Source organism: Bactrocera latifrons, unplaced genomic scaffold (assembly GCF_001853355.1).
Source record: "Bactrocera latifrons isolate USDA-ARS-PBARC rearing strain unplaced genomic scaffold, ASM185335v1 scaffold_6, whole genome shotgun sequence".
Taxonomy (NCBI): domain Eukaryota; kingdom Metazoa; phylum Arthropoda; class Insecta; order Diptera; family Tephritidae; genus Bactrocera; species Bactrocera latifrons.
In genome coordinates, this window is record NW_017537267.1 from 3,185,206 (window position 1) to 3,209,416 (window position 24,211).

The 24,211-nt window shown below is 36.9% G+C and overlaps 2 protein-coding genes across 4 annotated transcripts in view; one reads left to right on the forward strand and one right to left on the reverse strand.

Moving 5' to 3' along the window:
* LOC108974911 overlaps nucleotides 1–6,163 on the reverse strand; it is a 55,754-nt gene extending 49,591 nt beyond the window's left edge. Inside the window, exon 1 of one of the 3 annotated variants that reach the window (XM_018943014.1) lies at nucleotides 6,082–6,163. The gene's annotated coding sequence lies outside the window, so the exon portion shown is untranslated. The other 2 variants (XM_018943019.1, XM_018943015.1) reach the window with 2 other exon arrangements.
* Nucleotides 6,164–15,597: 9,434 nt separating this feature from the next.
* On the forward strand, nucleotides 15,598–23,886 carry LOC108974916 (protein 60A). The gene is made up of 5 exons (XM_018943025.1): nucleotides 15,598–16,260; nucleotides 21,005–21,177; nucleotides 22,819–23,255; nucleotides 23,332–23,499; nucleotides 23,558–23,886. Exons 1-5 carry the CDS (start codon nucleotides 15,878–15,880, stop codon nucleotides 23,816–23,818), a joined length of 1,422 nt encoding a protein of 473 aa, XP_018798570.1. The 5' UTR covers nucleotides 15,598–15,877; the 3' UTR covers nucleotides 23,819–23,886.
* The last annotated feature ends 325 nt before the right edge of the window (nucleotides 23,887–24,211 follow it).

The window sequence follows — 24,211 nt, forward strand, 5'->3', positions numbered from 1 at the left end:
CAATTACTGACAAAATTATTTATTGAACATATACATAAGTTTTGTAGTTATTTTTAACAAAATTCGTGTTATTTTTTGTTACAATTTCGTTGCCAGCAACACGTAAAGCTTTATTACATCTTGAGCGTCTTATTGTCAACTGCGAAATAATGAAAACGTCGTGTTATGAAGAGTCAAAAGACAAAGTCGCAAACGGCAAGTCATGAGAGATGGTGGCAATACGCAGAAAAAAAAAAAAAACGAAAAAGAAAATGAAAAGCTACATGCATACCACACACACACACGTGCAGCTTAGTTGAATTTGATGTGGAAAGAGTAGAAGACAAAACAAATGCCAATAAAAAATAAATAGTTTACAACAAAAAAAGCATTAAAAATACTAGATATTACGAACAGACATTGTAGCAGGCCAGAGCAGCCATAAAAAGCAACAACATTAAAAAAAAATACACTAAAATGCGAAAGAAAACGACAAAGGCAAATACACGAGCGCGCGTGTAGTCATCGTAGGAAAGTGTCAGCGGCGTCGACGAGGTGGTGGCCGAGCGGCGAACAGGTTATTAAATGTGCGAATTGAAAAAAGCCAGTTCGTGCAAATATTGCAAATTTCTTATTTGAAGAAAGGGAAAATGCACGGCGCGCATTACTTGCAACCCTCAGAAGATACACAAAACACAAAGTCAGAGAGTGGGCTGGCTGGCCTGATGATGGGAAACACCAAAATTATATGCATTGTATAACGGTTGTAGCGTTGCAAAGCTGATAGAACTGAACCTTGAACAATACGCGAGAGTAAACGACGAAGATTGTGGAATGAATGGATGGGAAATGAGGTGTGCGCGCGCATTATTGCCGACAAAGGAGACATCAAAAGCAAGCAAAAACAAAAACGCAAAAAAAGGCAAACAGAAAATCAAAAATCTCACAGTTCTTCGGTAAGCACAGCTGTAGGAATGCGCTGAAGCTACCACAAGCATTTCACATATGAAAACACAAAAGTAGATTGAGCGCACCTGAGAGGGTGAAGAGAAAGCAAAAGTGTCATGCTCTGCATGTGTATATTTGTGTGTGAGTTTGAGTGTGTTTTGAGGTACTCATCGTCGCACGACAAAGCAAATTGTAAAGTTGTTGAACTGCTGCCCCAACCCCAGAGCCGGCGTGCGCGAGTATGATGCAATGGTTATTATTTCATCCCTTATGCGATGCCAACAGTCCACCGCATCCATCAGATACGGTGCTTTTTTGCGGTATCTTTTTCCATGTGATGAATTTTTTGGCATGCGTCGTTGCATTTTGCATCTGCGAAATATAATATAATATCAGGCGACTTTATGACTTGCGCATACCGACACGCATTACGGCACGTGTAAAAGTGATAGGAACGCACGGAAACGGAAGGCGTGCTGCCAAGTTAACAGCTCGAGAATTTCAATGTGTTGAAAGAGGGTACAGTGATGTGCAATTTTAAGCGGAATTTCTTAATTTCGAAATACCAATTGGACTAGGTTACATATTTATGTTGGAAGAAAGATTGAGAAAAGAAATTATTAATTTGGTTGAATGACACATATGTAAATTGTAACAGCGTAAAAATAAAGTATACGATTTCGATACATAAAAAATACCTTTAGCAAAAAGGCAATATATACGGTGTATGTATATATAAAAGAAAAAAAAAATATCTGAAATAATACCTTTTTTCTCTCAATATTCACCACCACCATGTCTTTGTATGGAACTCCTGTACCCGTGTTTTTTGAAATGTTTTTATCTGGTCAGTTACATTGCAAGTATTTTTCGTGGAATTGGAATAGGCATTTGTAAGAATGAAAATATTGCATACATTTCGGCGCTATGACAAGACAGATAGCACTTATTATTGGCATTAAAGCCAGTATGTATTTCTGGCCTAAAGCCCACTATATTAAAGAAAACCATTACAAGTAGTATATGAGTTTTGGTGTAATTTTTAGATCGAATTCAACCTTTTTTACCACCAAAAACCGAGTATATTCAAAATTAAGCAAATATTTTACGTAATAACCGATACATGCGGTGCAAAGTCAATCGGAAGACTGTAATTCTTATATTAGTAATATGGCGGTTAAGGGTAGTATTGAAACCATTTTTTTTTTCAGAACACATATGTACATATGTACATAAATTGATGGAATTGGTTCATATAAACAATCTGATCGAAAATGAACCGGACTGGTCCACTTTAACTGCACGTGCAAGCCGAATCTGTACAATTCTTTTCCTACAAGCTTTTCTGCTTGACAACTGTTTGCTTACTACACGAAAGGTTTGTGTGACGATTTTTACTTCCGAAAAAATTAGCCACGAGTTAGCTTAAAATTTTGTTCTTTTCAAGGGAACCACAGTTACGAATGTGACATAAGTGTTTTGGGAAATCTACTTTATCAGGAACTCAAGTATTTGAGTGGCAATCATCATCGAAAACCTGACTCATGCTAGTCGTCTATCCAATTCCGTTAAAAAGTTTTACAAAATCGTCGTATTGGCATCAGACGAAAAGCAGAGGATCTCAACAGCCTTACTATTTTGGGTATGAAGTGTGTCAATGCTAGGCTCGAACAAAAAAAAAAAAGTTAATATTTGTGATAACGTTGTGTGTGAGCTGCCTACATTTATCAAACGCAGCACTACTGGTGACGAAACAGGTGAGTATGAGAAAAAAAAACTTGGATGAAGACACTGAATCCCAGAATAGGCTTATAACAAGTGCGTGGAAAATTTAATGTAGCGTTGTCATGATTATATTGGCTCAGGAGCTTATTTTGAAACGATATCGCTTGAACTAGGAAAAAATTCCCACACTCTTACAGCTGTAATAATTACTGTATCGTAATATCTCCCGTTGTGCAGTTCAAAATTTAATTTATGATACAAATTTACTTCATATACCAAACCTAACATAACCTAAATTCCGTGCTATAAGATCATCTTAGTTAATTTATTTTTGCCACCAAGCGTCAAACCAAAATAGAAAACCAAATATTTATAAATGCTTATGCCTATATTAGATATATTAGTATACTTAAGCGCATGTATTAAATAAAGAGTATGTATGTATGTACATATGTATATCGATAGAAATAAAAGTGTATGCGGCACAATATATGCAGGAGCTTGTCCGAGTATATTTATTACCATATCAAAAGAGTAAATACAAACAAATCTACATATGTATATGTAGGTATGTATGCAAATAATAAACTCAAAGGCGACAAGCAACGAAACAAATATACAACAACAAAAACTGCATACATACATCATAGTAGTGAAGTCTACTCAGAGTATTATAAAGTTCGAAGGTGCAAGATGAATGCTTCGATGGCCGCGCTAAAAATAATACATAGTTATACCCATAATATGTGCACAACAACAGCAACAGAAATAACACAGCTTAAAGACTGACATTCCACGCATTCCAAAGCTGTATATCTCATCGCGTTAGCGCTGAGATTTTAGTTGAATAGGAGTTTTCGCGTCGCCAGTTTGAACTAAAAAGCCGCCACAACCACTTTTCATTCAATAAAATAAACCCAAATTATTGCTCACGCTAGTGCATATGCATACGAGCGTTTATACAAATACATACATACATATATGTGTAAACATGGGTGTGTGTGGAAATATGCTCATGCCAAACGGAAAGTCAAGCGAAACTCTCTGCCTGGCGTATTGCCTCTCATGTGTCAGTGAACGGCTACGTGGGTTTGGCATACCTACATACAGATATATGGGTATGAACGTGAGTATGACTAAGATTCGAACAACCAGCTCCAATAACATCATCGAGAGTGTATGGCCAATGTGTGAACTTTAAAAAAACCCGTATAAATATATGTAGTAGACTTGTAAAACAATGAGAAGTCTTCATGTCAATACATAGTCTCGCGGAATTTGGAATTTTTCATACAAAAGCGAATGCTGTGATCCCAGAAGCGAAAAGAGAAACGAATGTGGTTATGAGCAACAATTTCGTGTAGTCTGCTAGAATAAGTCTCACTGTTATTTGGTTTGCACTACATGCAACGACCTTGTCCAAGTACCAACCCTCAAGACCTATTGCATAAATGCAAAAGTAATAATTAAAGATAATAAAATGGATATTTATATGTACATTTTATACAGCAGAGCCAAACCGAGTCTTGAGCGTTAAACTCTTTTACACATATCGGTAAATGAACTTTTATGGTGAACGAAAGTGAGTACGCTTTGCGAAAACCAGGTCTACGTAGATGGAACGGAACCAACATTTTCTTAAAAAAAAATTGTGTAGTTCTGGAAATTAAAGAAAACGATACTTTTTTGTGACTCTCTTCTACCAGAACAGACCCAGATTTTTATCGAGCCAAGGACTATCAACTCGGCACAATGTATCGAAATTACTTCAAGAATGTTTTCTGCCGCTACAACAATAACAACCGTCGAGCCTACGACTGTCATATCATTATACTAAATTATTTGCGATATTTTTTTATGTTGTTACAAAAATTTCGATATTGTAAATTAATAGTTCGTGTGTGTGACCTTTAACCGGCAAACCCCTGGTTGATACATATAACATTAGAAAAAGATACGTTAACAAACTTTTCAATTAAAAAAAAAAACAATAAATTATAATAAATAAACAAAATATTCGTTCAATCCAAGTATTTAGTTAGATTATCTTGTTTTCATACACGGAAACAGATAAGTTATCTCTTTCAATTTAAGAATTTCCGTTCCAGACGGCACTGTCGACGCACCTACAAATGTGCAATTCAATTATGTTATGTAATATGGTAAAAAGGTCATTTGATAACAGACAAAAATCAATAACTAGACATACATATGTACATACTACATACCAACAAATATTACTTAAGTGTGCCAATTGTATACACAATATGCACAGAGGTATTTACTTATTTAGATAATCGATACGCCCAAATTTTTCGAATATCTGAACAAGTCTACCATGGCATGCAGATATCTACGTACATTTGTGCAACAGTGACCAGTAATCAGCGCCACCACGGCATTGTAATCCATTTAACAATTTACTAATACTGAACTTAGAAACCAAAAGTCAATACTCACTCAAAAGTAAAAACAAAATTGAATCGCCTTATAGTTAACGAAAAAAGTTAATATCAATACTGAAAAGTGGGCCAGTGTCAAGGACATGCATCGTGTGCGCATGCAACTTGACATTTATGCGTCACCTTATGATTGTGTTTGTGTGTGTGTCGCAAGGATCTCGCTCGTTCATCGAATTCGAAGTAGAAAAAGACGAAAATTATGCACTTTCAGAAATCTGGCTGACAAAAATGAAAAAAGTACAGTTGGAACTTGGAATAATGAGTCCAATATTACCCCTCATTCAAATTGGAAATCTTGAAACAGCTGTGGAATGGAACATATTATTATAGAGCGAATTGCATTGAATGCGGCGAGTTGTACCACAAATACCATTTGTTCCCATATCGCGTTTGCTTATTGGCCTTCCTTATACTATTTTGCCACTATCGCTGTCAAGGCGGCCGCCAACCAAATTCTTTCCCACTCAAATGCGATGTCAGTAGAAAGAAATTTAAGGCGCGCGCAAAGGAATATGTGAGTACCTATGCATGCTGCAAATGGGGGGTCGGGCGTTGGGCAAAGTTGAACGGTATAGCGGTTCAGTACATTAAACCACAGTTGGACATTTGATAATAAACAAATTTATATAAACGGTTCTTTTAAGTTTCCAGTTTTTGATCGCTTTTCACTTATTTTAAGATTTAGTAACTCTATCGTACACATATTTAAATTCTATTTTATACACTGCCAGTTTAGTATAGCAACACACATACGCACGCACACACATACACACCTCGGTGTAGACGTCGAGATTTCTGCTTTTTTCCCACTGTCATTTCAGGTGAAAATTTGTTGCCCCCATCATTTTCACTTTCATTTTTCAGCATTTGGCAGCAGCGCCAATTGTTCGATATTAACACACACACAATTCACAACATTTGATACACACTTTTATATATTTTTAATGATTTATAATGCGATATTTACCTTTTAAACAAAAAATTAAAAGATTTTCACGCGATTAACTTCACTGAATCGCGATTCACGAACATGGCAGTCAAGCGAATTGAAACGAATGAGAAAAGAATTCGAGTAGTGCTGCCACAAGTACGCGAAAAAATCTTATCAGACGCGTTGCCAACGACTGGAACGAATGTTTACTTGGAGGAATACAATTAGGATTGTTAATATGCGGCGGATAGGTGTCGCTGGTGATTTTATTTTATAAAACCAGAATCCTACAAATAATATTGCAGTTTTTAAAACCGTTAGCTAATTGAGGTCTACAATAGAAACTCAAGTACTACCGCTATGTATCTATACTTATATACTTGGTGACTTATATAGTTGGGGTTTTGTTCGTCGGGAAAGAGCTTAACTTCTCAATTGCATACTCAGTCCGAAGTAGCACCTGTTGGCATTACATATTCTGCCTTGGATTTCGCGACTGACATTGTGGTTGGTGTTAATACTGGTTTCAAGATAGATGAAATTATCTACGGATTTGAAGTTATGACCGTCAGCAGTGGCGTGGGAGCCAAGTCGCGAGAGCGACGACTGTTTATTTGCTAACAGTAGTTATTTCGGGGCGTCTTTCATCCGAGTCTGTTGTTTTTTTTTCATTGAGGCGTATTTTACGTGGCATGTCCCAAACCCAGCTCACAACTGGTACGTTTACTGTATTCGATGGTGGAACATAGGGCCTCAACTCGATGGAATTGGTTCTTATCTAACGTTAGAAACTCTGTCTCCGATCTTCCTAAAAAGCATGATTTTTTTTTTATATCAATATTGGACACCGGTTTCCAATTTAATTTAAAGAGAAATATTGACTTCATATACAATTATTATCCCAACCTAAAGGAAAATCCCCTATGAAGTACTCTATAAAGTATATAAGTATGGTTTATATAAATGATCAGCGTGACGAACTGGCTCGATTCAGGCACGTCCGTCTATCGGTCCGTATATACGAGAACTAGCCCTTTATTTTTGGAAATATCGCTCTGGAATTTGCGTATACATACATATACATATGTATGTAGTTTCCTTCGCAAGAAGCAGAAGGGCGGAACCGCCCATATCGGACCGCTATATCAGATAGCTACTATACAAACTGAACGATCAAAATTAAGTTCTTGTATGGAGAATTTTTTATAACTTTTGCAGAAGTCTTAAAATATATATTAAAAACTATTGAACTTGACGAAGGTATTTAAAACACGGCTCCATTAAATTTAGCGCCGTTTTAACGTTTTAACCAAGTTAGTATTACCTGCTTCCCGAAGTTAATATTACAAATTGAATTAATTACCACACACACTTTAATGATTTTTCAAGTAGAAAATAGGATTACAATACCTTAATGGCAGGCAGTGACTTTCAAGGACGAAAAAGTACAGGTAAAATATTTATGCAATTTTTTAAAGTTAATGTATAAATGGTACAACACCTATGTATGCCATACATATGTATGGACTTTCACCAATGCACGCAAACATACATACGTATTACATTCGTTATTTTCACATACAAAATATGTATGCACGTATCGTACATACCCTGCGAGAAATTTCCATACTAAGTTATTTTCAGAGCAACATACACATATGTATATGTCTCACAGTTGTCAGTTATCAGTAATCCCTCCGTTTTTTTTGGTAAGATTTCAATCTGTCCATCACTCGTTTCCAATCTATTCCGACAAAACCTCCTTAACTCGATCAACTGTCAAAGCTTAGTAGGTTTTGACGCCTAGAAATTGTTCTCTCACTTCCAATGAAAGAGGAGTTGGACATCTCTTTATCTCTGTTTATCATCAATGAAGCGCATTATATCGCCAGAGATAATACATATTAGTTATAGCTCGTGGCGACCTTGTTTGTATAGCAATTTATGTCAAATTTTGTCAGTGTGTACAGTTAGGTTTGTCATTTTATGCCACGTTTCACTTTGGTCCACTAACCTTCTCTCCAAGTTTTGATCCATCCGTAAAGAAGCTCATCTCCCGGTTTCTTCCCACCCACAACTTCTTCTCCGGTATATGGGCAGCGAAGAAGCTCGTTCGGTTTGGCCACTTCTTGATCCAAGTGATCCAATATGAAGTCAGAGTGAGTGAAAATTTCGGAGTTTTCAGACACATGTTTTTTTAGGAACCTAGATTCTCTGGGTCTGATAGCGACTTTCTCAGTCATACACTTTCCGGTGATATGTACGAGCAATATGTGCAAGATGGCGTTAAGCGCCTTGGTTGGAGTGAATCTTAATGCACTGCACATGTTGATGACCGCCGCTCATTGAATGCTCTCAGGCTTATTTGCAAGTGTGGCCTTTTCTAGAGCCCTCCACCACTTAAAGACTCCATAGAACGTGCGTAGCTATGGTGTCATAGAGCCAAAGGACCACTTTCGGTGAGAAATCCCACCTTCTGCCAATGGCTCCTCTAAAACAGTAAAAGCAATCGATGCATTTTTTGTTCTGTCTTCGATATTCGGCTTCCATGAAAGCTTCCCATCCAGGATGAGAACTAGATATTTCTTTGTATCCGCCAGTAGCAAACGGATGTCTCTTATTTGCGGCATGGGTTCCCCCGGGATCTTCTATCTTCTAGTAAATAAAGCCATTTCGGTTATATTTGGGTTGATGGTGAGTCCACTTACGACTATCCATTTTGTTACGACGCTGAGATACCCCTGCATCAACTCGTAAACAGTACTCAGGAACTTTGCTTTGACCATAAGCGCTACATCGTCTACATACGCAATCACGCGACATTTGACATTTGATGAAATCGACCCAGACGATCTCTATTTCTAACAAGACGTTCCGCCGCATGACGTTTCACGTCTAAACATGTACGGATTGCATCATTTGGAGAGATGCCCGCCAAGGTCTTGCGATTTTATATCACTGGATTATTTTCTCTGGGGATATGTTAAATCAAAGGTCAACGCCTACCATTCGAAATTCCAGTCGAAATGTTGCACCAGATAAAGTAATGCAAACGGAGGCGTGGTGACTATTTGGCTGACATTTTATTTAAATCATAAATGGCATAAAATGATCTACATAACAAAAAAAAAAAAAAACAAAACAGAACCAATTTCTACCAAATTGGAGTTGTTGTTGTTTGTAGAACATTTATGAATGTGCATAAATATATATCTTGTAATTTTTCCTACAGGGTTTATTAGCACGCAAACTCCCAAGTATGTTATCCTTTCTTGACTAATTTAACGCACTGCAAGTGGCACGCTATCAAACATACACAAACATACTTTCATGCATACGCACACATACATTGGCATAATTCCAACAAAAAGCGCCAACCGTTTCAAAAAGTACAAAGATCACAACAGTGCCTGTCTACCACTACTACTCTAAGCACTTCAATGTTTTCAATATTTCTATGCACGACATTGATTTGTTGACTTAGCGCCAGCAACAAACCAACAACTAGGAAGACACATGCACACATACATACATACGCTCTACACAACACATTTGGTTAGGTTAAACGATGAAAGACAAGAAAAAGATACTTCAAACATCTACTTTGTTTATATCTATCTATTATATCTACATACATATGTATATAGTGCTTGAAGTAGTATGTAGTAGATATTTTTACTAAGCTGAGCATACATATGTGATTGGAAGTGTGTGAGCGTATGACAGCTACACAGCTCTCTCTCTCTCTCCCTATTTCCTCAATACACCTGCATTCCTTTGAAATATTTATTGCGGAATTTTCATTGCAATTTCTTCTGTTTGATAACTTAAAATTACAATTATTGGGTTATAAAAAGGTATTTTAAACAGAGTAAGAGCCTAAAAGCAAGCACGCGATCGGTTCGATCTATTTTTGAGAATTTTACAATATGATATTGACAAAACTCTGAAGATAGTTCTGTTTCACCGATGGCTGTCAGTACTAGTCCGATTCGGCTCTATCGATAGAATGAACTGATAGCTTACAAAACGAAATCTATATTCTTCTTCAGCTGAATTGCCGAAACTTCAAAATGATCTCATGTCGTCCACAACTTTCGGCGATGCCAAATTTGTAACCGCTGAAAGTTATGAAGTGAAGTGGTAAGTGATGGGTGCAAAACCTGATCACTGAAAAATACTAGTTTGACTCTTCTTATGCTGTTAGAGCAACTATATAATTTACAATTATAGTCATCTGAAATTATGGAAGGAGCACTTCTCCAATCTGCTGAGTGGCAGTGAAAGCATAACACCTGGAAATGGTGAACCCGATTCCAGCCGACTTTCCTTTGCCCGACCATGAAGAATTTCGAATAGCAATTACCCGTATGAAGAACAACAAAGCGGCGGTGCCGGTGGATTGCCGGCTAAGCTATTCAAATACGACAGCGAAGAATTGAAAAGGAGCATGCATCGGCTTCTTTGTAAAATATGGTCGGACGAAAACATGCCCAATGATTGGAATTTAAGTGTGCACTGCCCAATCCAAAAAAGGGAGACCCCACAATCTGCACCTACTGCCGTGGGATAAGCCTCCTCAACATCGCATATAAGGTTCCATCGAGCGTACTGTGTGAAAAATTAATTCCCAGTGTCAACAAACTGATTGAACCTTATCAGTGTGGCTTCAGGGCCACCTCTCCGTCGATTTCAAAGCTGCTTTTGACAGCACGAAAAGTTGCTGCCATTATGCCACTATATCTGAATTTGGATCGGCAAGGTCCAAACGAGGTTTCATACAAGGCGAATCCCGATCGTGCAGAGGGGCAGAGGTATGGACGATCACATCATCTGATTAGAGAGAGGTTCTGCGGAATATTTATGGTCCTTTGCGCTTCGTCAACACCGAATACTGCAGTCGATGCAACGATGAGCTGTAGGAGATATACGACCGCATTGGCATAGTTCAACGAATTAAGAGACTGCCTACGTCTTGCCGTCCGAATGGATGAAATCACTCCAACTCTGAGAGTTTTTGATGCAATACCCCGTGGAAGCAGAGAAAAGAAGACCTCCACTCCGTTGGAAAGATCAGGTGGAGAATGGCCTGGCTACACTTAGAATCTGCAATTGGTGCCAAACAAAGAACGGAAGACTGGCACGCTGTTGTAACATCGGCTATAACCGCGTAAGCGGTGTCTACGTCGATTTCGTTAAATTTGTTGTCTTCGTTCTTGCAGGTGTAGCTAGTGCTCAACCGGCTGGTAACTTGGATCTTATTTCAAAATTTCCAGTCAATCGCTTGGCGGTTTTCAGAGACATATGTATGTCCTTTACAAACCTTCATAATTTTTTTTTACGATATTTAGGTAAAAAGAACACAAAGTTTCAAAATATGCAAATGTATGTGTTCGTATGTATGCCTCGCATGCGCTCGTATATCCAGCAGATATCCTTCTACACCACATCAATTCACATACGATAAACCGATAAATATAAATATGTAAACAACAAATAACAAAATGTGTTTTCAGTTAGCGCCAGCGATGCTCTCCAGCAGATGCCATATACAACTGGCCGCTTAATCTTGCTATTATTGCTGCTTGCTCCGGCCGAACAAAACGATCTTTGAGATACAATGCCGTCGACAAGCCAAACAAGTTATTCCATGCACAGTATGTACATATATACATGTTTGTGTGTGTGTATGTGTACATATGGTTTCCAGTCTTCTTGTACTCATGCTCGCAAATGGACGTTATAAGTGTGTACCCTGAGCGTATATACTTACATATATACATATGTACATAGGCACATATCGACAATAATTAGTAGATACTGGAACAACAATATGCACAGTTTGCGAAGCGTGTTGAGTAGCGTAGCGTAGAGTGGAGCGCCGGCTATGGTGATGATGGCGCTTGGTTGCTGAGCAGAACAGGTTCGTTTGCCTTGCCGCGTTGCCGCACTGCCCATTTTCAAATCGGATCGGATCGTATCGAATTGAGTCTACCACCATCAGTCCGCCACCACTCTCAGTTATTTCTGGAACTTCGCGCAATGCACTTCAATGCTACGGTTTGTGGTGGCGCCGTCAATTGATCTAGTATACACGGTTGCTTTTGCTTACAACAAATGCGCAAATAATAAGAAAAATATCGTTATACATAGAAGAATTGAAAAATAATAATAAAAAAATAATAATAATAACAATACTAAGAAGCAAGTGTAGCAAAAAACCGCGTTGTGGTGTAGCCAGTGCGTCGGGGATTTGGAAAGCTTACCGCCGTTATGCGTAAATTGCGGTTTTTTGTGTTTTAAAAGGTGCGAAAGTAATAATTTGTTGTTTAACTAAGTGGTGTTATGAAAAAATAAATACATTTTGTGTGAAAATAATTTTAAAAGATTGAGAAAATGTCACCAATGAAAATTGAAATGCGCAAATATGTGATTTTCGGCATAAAAATAATTGAAATCATAACTTTACTTATAAATGTTTATATATATACACCTATGTATATGTATATATGTATAACCACATACACACTTATAACCATATAAAAGCGGTAACCGAAGAGACAGCACAAAAGCGCCGCTTTATGTTCACTTGATCCGACCCAATGTCCGAGTCTAAGTGCGTTTTTCCTAATTGTTGTTGTTGTGAAATGCGTCGGTGGCCCTTTCATATATCTATACGAACTTGTTGGCGGCGTTTATAAGGAATATAGTATGGCATATCTTTCTTTGCTGCATTTCTTATACATATTCACTACTGCTCCGCACTTAATTCTGTGATTATCCGTTTTGTTATTGCAGTTGATTCGACTTTTCTTGAGCATCTTAATATACATATGTATGTACATAAAATCTACAAATCGCGTAATGCGAAGTATATTTTATTGTTTGAGCCTATAGATATAAAAATTTACATACCCCTACTTGTATATATGTATTTACCTACGAGGGCAGTTGGATAAATTTTTGAATTTTCGACATAATATTTTTTTCACTAAAACTCCTCGTTCCGATTGTTAAAAAAACTGATTTTTGAAAGCTTCTCTTAATGCGAATTTTTAGCAAATTCATTCGTCAGATAGTAATAATTTGGTGTCAGGTCCGAACTTTAAGGAGAATGCATAAGAACCTCAAAACCTGGAAGCTTCCGACGATTTAATATAGTTGTGTGTGGGCTCTCGTTGTTCAGATGGAACTCAATTTCTCTCGTATTTTAAAAGCTATCCACATCTGGGTTATTGCTTTCTTCAGACGATCCAATACCTAGCAGTATGACTCCGAATTAGTAGATGATTTCCAGCCAATCCCGCCATACACATAGCAAAACCTTCCTGAAGGTTAATGCTGTATTGGTCTCCGTTTGCGCCGGCTCTCCACGATTCGACCACGAGTATTTCCACTTGAAGTCTTCGTAAGTGATCCACTTTTCACCAAAGTATGTTTCTGCAAAGATTATGCCATCGCAAGTAGCTCATAAAATATCTCTTGCAGGTGATTACGGTATGCTTCTTAAGTGAGAGCTGATTTTCTTATAGGATGTCAAACATTTCTAGTTACCTTTATTTGGTCGAGACATTGAAAATGTTTTGCGTTCTGATAACAACTTACAATTGCAATTACTATGTGAAAATTTCGTATATCCTCACAGAGTTATCGAATTGTTCTCGTTCACACATACGTAGTTCTGGAATGGTATAATGGCACTCGCTAACCGCGTGTATCACAATAATGACATACATACATACATATGTGTGTACACACAATATAAAAAAAAATAAAGCAATACAAAAATTATTAATTAATTGACAAGTAAATGAGAAATAATTAGAAACATAAATAAATTAAAGATGTTCTCGATTTGCCTAAGTATCTACATACTGTATATCTAAATGTTAATATGAATAAGTTTACATGTGCATCCGCGTTGAAAATCTAAACATTCTAACGCAAGTTTAATTTATTCGGTAGCACTTTTGCCGCTATAATGTCTGTCATATCAAAAAAGTTTAAGTTTAATAAAATTCTTCGCCTCAACTGTAGACAAATGTATAACGTGTCTCTAGAGGGAGTTTGGGTTAATTTGAAGACCTTTTCTTTGCAGTATATCAAACAAACTATGGTTTAACGAAACGAAAACTGAGAGAATAAGAACACCTAAGCATTAACACTTAGATATTGGTCGCTTAGTTGTGATTATTTATTAAACAATTTTAACATACATAGACACGAATATTATAAATTGCTTCACTTACCTTGCAAAAATGCCATATGTCGGTTTATAATGCTTAGAAAAGCGATTAGTGATTAGTTGTTTCACATGAGATTGAGTAGCAATTTGATATGAGCACTTCACAAAATTTTATTTACTGTATTCTTTAATACGCAAACGTCATATACAAGTTTGAGAAACGCAAACTTCGCCAACTTATTTTCTGAATCAACACTATACCGTTTTAAAATTTTATATTAGCAACAAAACGAAAATGATATAAAAATATATTTTTATAAATGTATGTAGGATAAAATGCTCCTAAAAATTAGATATTCAGTACTTTCTGTACTGTAAACCGGCAATAATTTAAACTTTATTTTAGTGTTGCTCTACAATTACACTTACTACAACCTCCACTTAAGCATTTGATCGCACAACACTAAACAAACAATTAATTAACGCTCAACGAATTTAAAATACAAATTAAAAATTATTATTTTACTGCAAACATTTATTGGTTTTCTATAATGTAGCAAATGTAAACACAAATCAGCTGTTCAACATTTTGTCCATCTAAAAAAAACAGTGCTGCCAAACATTCCCAGAAACAGTTGAAAGCAATGATACAACGACAGTTTAGAGTCAATTAAAATTTGAACTCAATTTTAAATTAAACTATTTAAATGTGTATAATTTTAATGATTTAAGCACGCTACGCAGTAAGGTATTGTTGTGCGCGTCTATGTATGTATGCCGAGTTTGTGATCGGGCACGCGCATGTACAAATATCTATTAATATTTGTTTATATAAACAATGTATAAATGTAGATATAAATTTCCATGGCAAAACAGCGTTTAACTATAAATTTCAACCGACACAATATCGATAATATATTTTTATTATTTTCAATCTTACGCTTCCCCCAATTGTTGCCATCCTTCGGTGTTGCCGCTTGTAAACAAATAAAGCTTGTACATACATACATACATATATACGCACATGTTTGTTATTTCACCTGCGAAACTTCGACGAATTCGAAGTGCAAATAATATGTATGAAAATTAGTATGTAATTATTTCGTACCGTAACAAATGTGTAATAAATTCGCATTAAAAATGATATTTCAAGTGTAAACAAAAATTATACAAAACTCAAATATTATTTTAATTAAAAAATATGAAAAACTTCGCATGAAAATTGCGCGCTAAAATTTTGTATAATTAATTATTTATTATTTAAAATTAAAAAAATAATAATAATGCTTATTTATACAATTTTTTTACAGAAAATGTAGACGACGTAAATAATATAAATAAATAGTTATTTATATCAACAACTTAAAAAAAGAGCATAAAGTATTAACGTTAAAACATAAATAAACGTACATACATTTATACATACATACATGTATGTACGCACTAAATAGTATATACGTAAAGTTGTGCACCCGACAGCAATAAATCAAATCGAATCCTCTAAACAAATGCCATAAAATAGTTGATTTACATTTTTTGTGCAAAAAATCAAGTGAAATCTGCAAAAGATCAACGAAACAGTTTGCCATACATAAATATATACACACAAAAGCGCAGTTCGGCACCCACCGTTTCGCACTAAACACAATGCCTGCAGATATATCATTGCGTCAGCGTCTGAGATGTGCCACCACGACCACCACCTCTCGCAACCGCAATGCCATTTGCCTACATCCATTCGAAGCGCTTCATCGGCTGTTTTGCTCACTATTGCTGATGCCCTTATTGGTGTTGCTCCTGCTAAGTCAGCTAAGTCTAAATATAGACAACAGATTGCTGAGTGGGAGTGGTGGTCTACGCATGCTGGTAGCTGCTAGTCAATCGGGTATTTACATAGATAACGGTGTCGATCAGACAATAATGCATCGCGCCTTGGACGAAGATGATAAAATGAATGTGTCCTACGAGATTTTGGAGTTTTTGGGTTTATCGGAGCGACCAAGACGAAAGCATGGACATTTGTCGCTGAGGTAAGTTGTACCCTTTGTGAAGTGGTGAGTATATATTTACCTCACGATGCCATTCAACAGTTTCCATGAATTCATTTATGAATACCAATATGAGCTGAAATTTTATTTCCGCTATGTTTTCGCTGCGCTTTGAGCCATTGACCAGCTGACATACAAGATTTGTCCGAAAATTAATATTACTGAGTCGATTCAAACAAATTTATTGAACCAATCGTTGCAGTTCTTAAAAAACTTTCAAAACAGACTCTTTCTGCATCTATGAAGCGCTGTCAGCGCGAAAGCTTGAGAAGGTGTCACGCAAGGCATTTTTTTGAAATCCCCTCTGTCTTCCCAAAATATTTGTCTTTTCAAGCTGGGAACAAAAAAGTCCGGGGGCAATGGGCTGTAGAACGCCTGCGGAAGCGTTGCCGGCCTTGGTTAGGTACATAGCTATTCACAAGAAAGGCGGTGTGAGCCGGCGCGTTGTTGTGTTGCAACTTTGCAACTTCCAATCGGCTGTGATGTCTTGTCGGACCCAATTGACCCTTCGTTTGAGTGTCTTGATTTCCACATAAAACTTGGCGTTGAAGGTTTGTCCAGGAGAAACAAATTCATGGTGGATGATGCCTTTGATGTCAAAAAAAAAACAATGAGCATCGTTTTAACTTTGGATTTGATCATTCTTTCGGTCTTCATCAGCGACCTCTTCACGTCCCTCCAAAAAGGCCTGGTGCCACCTAAACACACCACTACTTGCTAAAATAACATCTGGATAAGTCTGCTGGATCATATCAAACGTCTTTGTCGCAGATTTACCGAGTTTCATACAGAATTTAATCGCGTGCCTCTGCTCTAACGAACGCTGTATTTTCGGCTTGCACCACTCACAGAATCACGTCGCGCGAAAATGTTTGTCCTTACTCTTCAGGTGCTTGAAGACAACTGTCCAGCCGCTCATTCGTTAGCTATTAAGGCCCCCTACCGAATTCAGTCGGTGCGTGCACGCTCCGAAGGAAGAAAATCATTCCTATTATTTTCTGGACAAACATTGTCAATTAGTGGATGTTTATCAGCTGTTTCTCTACGAAATTTTGTGTTTCAAATAAATAGTCGCTATGGAACTGTTAAAAATGTTGCAGAAGTCTTTTTGTGAGTATAATTTTTCACGAACAGAATTATAGAGTTACACTTGGCATTTAGTGAAGGTGCGACTCGTCCATTCATCGATTGCTAACATCGAAAAAGTTAAAGCAGCTTTGCTCGAAAATCGTCATTGGGATCAAAGATATAGCAGAGGAGCTCAACATCACTTATGGATCGACTACACACATTTTTGATAATATTTTGCGTATGAAGTATGTAAAAAACCTGAAAAACTGTAGTCTAACTAATGAAGGGAGGACCAGTAACAATTCCTCTCGTGGTCGGAGCTCTCAGGGAGGCACGGTGCTCTGCAAGTATTTTTGCATTTTTCCCTCCACAATTCACTTCAATTGTTGTCTTTATGAACTACTTTTTTAATTGTTGTTTAAATTGATTAAGTTCGCTTAGAATTGATCATTTAGAAGACTGGTGAGAATACTTAACAGAGTTTCAATTTGCTTCTTTGTACATCCAAACTAGTTTATAAATTGAACATTATGCATTTCGGATATTCAAACGGTTATATTCACCGTTTCCAACGATTTTACGTTTTGAGTTCTCAGTTTTTAACTCAATTATTACATGTGTGTGTATGCATGTGTGCTCCTTATGTGTTTGTGTGCTTACACATTAATATATGTACGTAACAGACTTGCTGACTACATTGCCGGCTTGCCATACCTTAAATATGCAAATATTTAAATATTTTCATATTCACTTATTTGTTCATATCTATTTATTTTACACTTCTCTCCGCAAGTCATTCGCATTTCATAGCCGGCACAAGACTAGTTACTGATCGTAATATTACTAACACAACAATGTGGGTATTCACGAAATGCGGTAATTCAGTCGTAACTGTTATAAAACAAGAAATTCATCAGTACGCGAATAAAAGGTATTTGATAAATTATTGGAAGACAGTTAAAAAAACATAAATCTGAGAAAAGTTTTGGAATTTTTAGATAGATTTGTTGTAAGGGTATAATAAGAAACTGTGATGTTAGCGTGGGAAAGGCTTAGTATTTTTAACAAATTCCCCGAGTTCTTAACTGGTACTTAGTTCGGTGTCACTTGAGAATATGTTTCTTCAGAATTCCATTTCGATCAACCAATTAATTTCTTTGAGTTAGATCCTCTGATAGATATCTTAAAAAAGCGCCTCTCGCTGTTCCAATACTTATTAAACTACCAGGAAAAACAGTATCTTATTTTTGTAAATGGGGATGACTTACAAGAGATCATGTCTTTTTGCTTTATTTTCTAACAGGGTCCCCCATTCGTTAATATTTAAGGTATATTTAAAGGCCTTCTTTACCTCGTGATTATTTTTTACCAGTAGTTCGTGATGTAGATATCCAACACATAGAAAATAACTCAGGGAGAAGAAAATATTCATGTCTCAGGAAGAAATTACATTTTCTTAATGAAGAAAGAATTATAAAGCAGAAAGCTGGATTTTTGAGGTTATGTAACTGAGCTGACCGCTACCCTATTTTTTTTTTTTGCAACAAATTGCAAGCTTTTACATATCTCTATTTGGGCTCCAATTCGTCTACAAGGTAAATAATTCACGTAGTTCATCCCAAGTGGAATTCATTGTGCTCGCGTATTTGATTCCGCGGGTATTCGATTACACTTGCGAAATTGTGTTGAATAAGTGTGAAATATTTCCAAGCCTCAAGTAACCCACAAAGCCAAAAATAAAAGAACAAAATTTTTTATTTGTCATACATATGTATGTATATAGATACATACATACACATGTGACAGAATGGGAAAACAATGTAAGTGGTCTAATTTTTGAAGTTTAATGCAAAAAATTGTTGACCACAATGAATTCCCATTGATTTCATATAAAGTAAGCATGTAAAAGGTTTGTGGGCAAATTCCATAATTGGATCGGTTTCGCAACCAACGGAAAACGTTTTTCTAGTTCTTTCTCGCCATATTTCCTAACATAAACAACCAATATGAAAAAAAAAACTTTTATAGAGACACATATTTTATAAAGATTTTTATATTTATTTATATCTTGATTTTGAAAGTTCAGTTTGTTAGGCAGCTGTATAGTTCAAGGGGAGCAAAGAACGTGTCTAAAATTTCAGATCAATATCTCAAAAATTAAGGCACTAGTTCACAAATAACTAGACAGCCAGACTTCTTCTTCTTTTCTGGCGTAGACTTATGCTTACGCGGTTATAGCCGAGTAAACAATAGCGCTCTAGTCGCCATACTTTTCGCTATTTGGCGCCAATTCGAGATACCAGTTTAGCCTGATCCTTCTCTACTTGATCTCTCCAGCGGAGTAGAGATCTTCCTCTTCCTCTGCTTCCACCGGAGGGTACTTAGTCAAAATCTTTCAAAGCTGAATTGTTCTTTTCAATTCGGACAACATAGACAATGCAGTCGCTATATACTTTGTACAACTTCCCTTTGCCAATGCGTAAAGAACCATAAAACTTCCGCAAAACCTTTCTCTCGAACACTCCTAAGGACCACTCATCAGATGATATCATTGCCCATGCCTCCGCATTATATCGTAGAACGGAAATTATGAGGGACTTGTAGAGTTTGCTCTTTATTCGTCGAGAGAAGACTTTATATCTCAGTTATCTACTCAGTCCAAAGTATCACCTGCTGACTAGAGTTATTCTACGTGGAATTACGAGGCTGACGGTGTTGTTGGTATTAATGCTGGTTCCAAGATAGACGAAATTATCTACGACTTCAAAGCTAACAGTTTGCTTGATGAAAGGAGATATTTCGCCTTGTTCTCCTTCACAACAAGACCCATTCGCTTTCTTATCCAGTCTGTGGAAATCAGATATAACACGCTGTTATTCAGGCCAATGATAATAATATCATCGGCGTACACCAGCAGCTTCACACTCAAATATTGTACCATCTCTATTTAGCTCTGCAACTCGTAATATTCTCTCCAGTAGGATATTGAAGAAGTTACACGATAGGGTGTCTCTTTGTCTGAAACCTCGTTTGGTATCCAACTGCTTGGATAGGTCCTTTCCGATTCTAACGGAACTTTTGGTGTTGCTTAACGTCAGCTTATGCAGCCGTATTGGTTTTTCGGGGATACCAGGTTTAGACATAGCGGCTTAGCAGCAGTTTTTGGTTTATAAACAATTCCATCTCAGGAAAAAGGTGCTTAACTCGAAGGGTTTGTGGAATGTTATTGTTCTCAATAAAAAAGTATATGCCAATTTTGGTACAATGCTTCGAAGGATTTCCTTTTCTAAGTATAATTTCGCTAAAACCCATGTTTGGTAGTTTAGAATCTTTACAGCCTACATACAATATGAGTACATATCAAAAACGTATGTTATATATCCGTAGCCGTATGTCCTTCTATGAACCAACTGCATAAGTAAATCTGTGGAAGATTTTCTTACAAGATTAAGACAACTTTTAGGCATTTGGAAATTATGAGTTTAGCATAATATGTTTAAAAGTATTCACCACCTAATCTTTGTAATTTCTTAAGCCTGTGGGAATGTGTATATAATCCCAATTCTAGCTGCTATTACAGTGTTATCAGCTCCATAGATATAATTATTTATATCTAAAACTAAAAATTGAAATATCTTTATTTTCGGACTTTCAGAAAATCGGCGCCACAATTTCTGCTCGATGTTTATCATCGTTTAACCGAAGAGGAGAATAGCGAAGCGCCATCTCGTGCTAAGCGTGACCTCGAAGAACAAGAGAATTTCATAACAGATTTGGACAAGCAAGCAATCGATCAGAGTGATATTATCATGACGTTTCTCAATAAAAGTAAGTAAATGTGAATTACCAGTTTTTATGAGTTTTGCTCGTAATACTAATGTATATACGTTATGTAACGCTTTTAAGTGTTGTGATTTTGATAACAACTATTTAGTATTCCACTTTTGCTTCCTGTTGTCTCTTAATCACAAATAGTTCAGACTGTTCGACTGTAGCAGGTAAAATAATTTTTACTGTGTTTTCCTTATTCAAAGAAAACATTCGAAGTTGCTGCTTTTTATCTTCGTATTTCTTCACACAAATTCCAGGAACTATCTAGAATTGAGTAAAGCAAATACGAGCATTTTTTCTACTTCTCCATTATAATTTGCAATTTACCGGTCAGAGACGTTGGTGGCCACAGACGGTTGCCTGAAACACTTCAGTCTTGCATGTATGCGCTGGGACATTCCTTTCTACATATTTATGTCTGAGTGCCCAATAAGTGCCTGAATTTATGGAGACCGCACACTGGCTACCTGTCGAGCAGCTGGATAAGTGCGCGATTTTTTAAAAGTATTTTTTTGGCAGGAAAATTGGCCCTTTATTACTGTATGTAGATTAATTTAGGCCGACACTGTGATGACCACTACATTTCAACCAAAATCTTAAGTTCGCAGAAATCTTTTCAAGTTTTTAAGTAGGCTTATACTTGTACAACAAACCAGGGGTATGTTGTAGGTGGAAGGAATTTTCATTGCCACATCAGCACTTCTACTATATATTGACATAGTTTTTGACGAAATCAGTTTCTAGTCTGCCAAATTTTCCGAATGTAGATAACAGCTCTGTCTCAGATGGATGGAGCCATGTATAGAAGTTCAAACAGGAACCTGCACTTGGGAGTGGCCAGAAACGATTTCTTTACATATGGATTAAGGAGCTCGCGACTTCCGGTCTTAGGCCAAGTTTCTTCTGGATAGCCATCAAAAGGATTTTGAGGGCGACCTTCCTTCCAAGGGTTGTGCTACATAAAAAAACACCTCCAATAAAAAGGACACAACAGCCTCGGATCAGAGACCCCCCTTTTCATTTTTCATTTTAGTATCCGCCGGTGGAAGCAGAGGAAGAAGAAGACCTCCACTCCGTTGGGGAGATCAGATAGACCTGCACTTGGTATCTCGATTTGGCACTAAGTAGCGAAAAGGAGAAACGACTGGCGCGTTGTTGTTAACTCGGTTCTAACCGCGTTAACAGTGTCTGAGCCAGAAAAGAAGAAGAATAAAGATGACAGTTCTTGTATTTTAAATTAAAGGTCGCTATGATTTCGAAGGAAGAGTGGTGACTTAATGTTTTTCGACTCTTTTGAGTGTTTTTGCTGAATAGGGCACATACTTTGGGTCTTCTAAAATAGTCCGTTAAGATTGTTTTTGTTACTACCCCTTTGAACGGTTATAATATTCGCGTTTTCGTTCGTTTGTTGTCGTTGTAGAGGGTATATAAAACGGACTGTAGCTCGTTTGTTAAGAGTCTGTTGTGGAATTTTTAATAATAAGTGAGTTAATGAACTACCCTCGTAATTGATGGCATTGCTCTTTATTGTCTGTTCATACCATTTTATGCTTATCTGTCTACATACATATATACAATAAAGATATCTTTTTGAAATTTCAACTCACTTTTTTGTGTTCTTTACATTCCATTTTATAGACCACCATGTCGACGAAGTGCGTCACGAGCATGGTCGACGTCTTTGGTTTGACGTGTCCGATGTGCCAAATGATAATTACTTAATGATGGCCGAGTTGCGTATATATCAGAACCCGGCGCAAGGGAAATGGTTGACCAGCGGCAGAGAGTTCACCATCACCGTCTATTCGATTGTCAATATGGAGGGACAACGGGAATTGGAAGTGCTCTCCTCGGTAAATACGACCTCCGACTATCAGGGTTGGTTGGAATTGAATGTTACACAAGGTCTGGATATATGGTTGCATGATCATAAAAGCAATAAGGGTCTTTATATCGGAGCGCATGCGGTAAATAAGCCGGAACGTGAGGTGAAACTGGATGATATTGGTTTGGTGCATCCGAAGGGGGATGATGAGTATCAGCCTTTCATGATTGGTTTTTTCCGTGGTCCAGAGGTCGGTGTGACACACTTCTTCAATTTATAAAGTATTAAATTAAATGCTCTTATTTTATGTTTTTTTTTTTTTGCAGCTAATTAAGTCCACCAATCACCACAGTCGCAAGAAGCGAAACACACCACATGTACGTCGTCGTAAGAAGTCCGAAATGATCAATCCCTTCCTTGATGGTACCGTCGAAAATATGCGCAGTTGCCAAATACAGACGCTCTACATTGATTTCAAGGACTTGGGTTGGAATGTAAATATATTTTTAATACTTTGTGTCTTAGCAACATTACTAATGAATGGTTTTACAGGATTGGATAATTGCGCCAGAGGGTTATGGTGCCTTCTACTGCAGCGGTGAATGCAATTTCCCGCTCAATGCTCACATGAATGCAACCAATCATGCTATTGTCCAGACTTTGGTGCATTTGTTGGAGCCGAAGAAGGTGCCGAAACCTTGCTGTGCACCCACACGTTTAGGTGCTCTACCCGTCCTATATCACTTGAACGAAGAGAATGTTAATTTAAAGAAATATAAAAATATGATTGTGAAGAGCTGTGGATGTCATTAGTTAAGAAACAAATAAGAAAAAAGTATACAACAAACAAACGAGATTAATAAAATTATATTATATATAAATTACAATAGATTTATTTATCTAGTAGGGATATTTGTAGTTTTTGATATTAGTCGCTTGGGTCCGTGGTCTTCTTCTCCTAATTATTGGGTTTAGATATCCTTCACTGCATGATCTAAAGTAACAGTCTTATGTGCTATAAATTTAACTCTCCCTATAACCTTTGTATGTATATGTACGAAATAAGTCCATAGAAAGTCCAAATTGTTCTACATCAGAAGCCTTCTATCCTGCAAAGTTCTATACCCTCTTCGAGACGAATTGTAAATCTCCAAATGAATGATTAATACTAAGGCCTCCATTTCTACAATAGATCCATTAAAACAT

Coding starts and splice junctions, on each gene's coding strand:
- LOC108974916 (XM_018943025.1), top strand. CDS start 15,878: ATGCCTGCAGATATATCATTGCGTCAGCGTCTGAGATGTGCCACCACG. Junction 21,178..22,818: donor CATGACGTTTCTCAATAAAA/GTAAGTAAATGT, acceptor TCCATTTTATAG/ACCACCATGTCGACGAAGTG. Junction 23,256..23,331: donor GTTTTTTCCGTGGTCCAGAG/GTCGGTGTGACA, acceptor TTTTTTTTGCAG/CTAATTAAGTCCACCAATCA.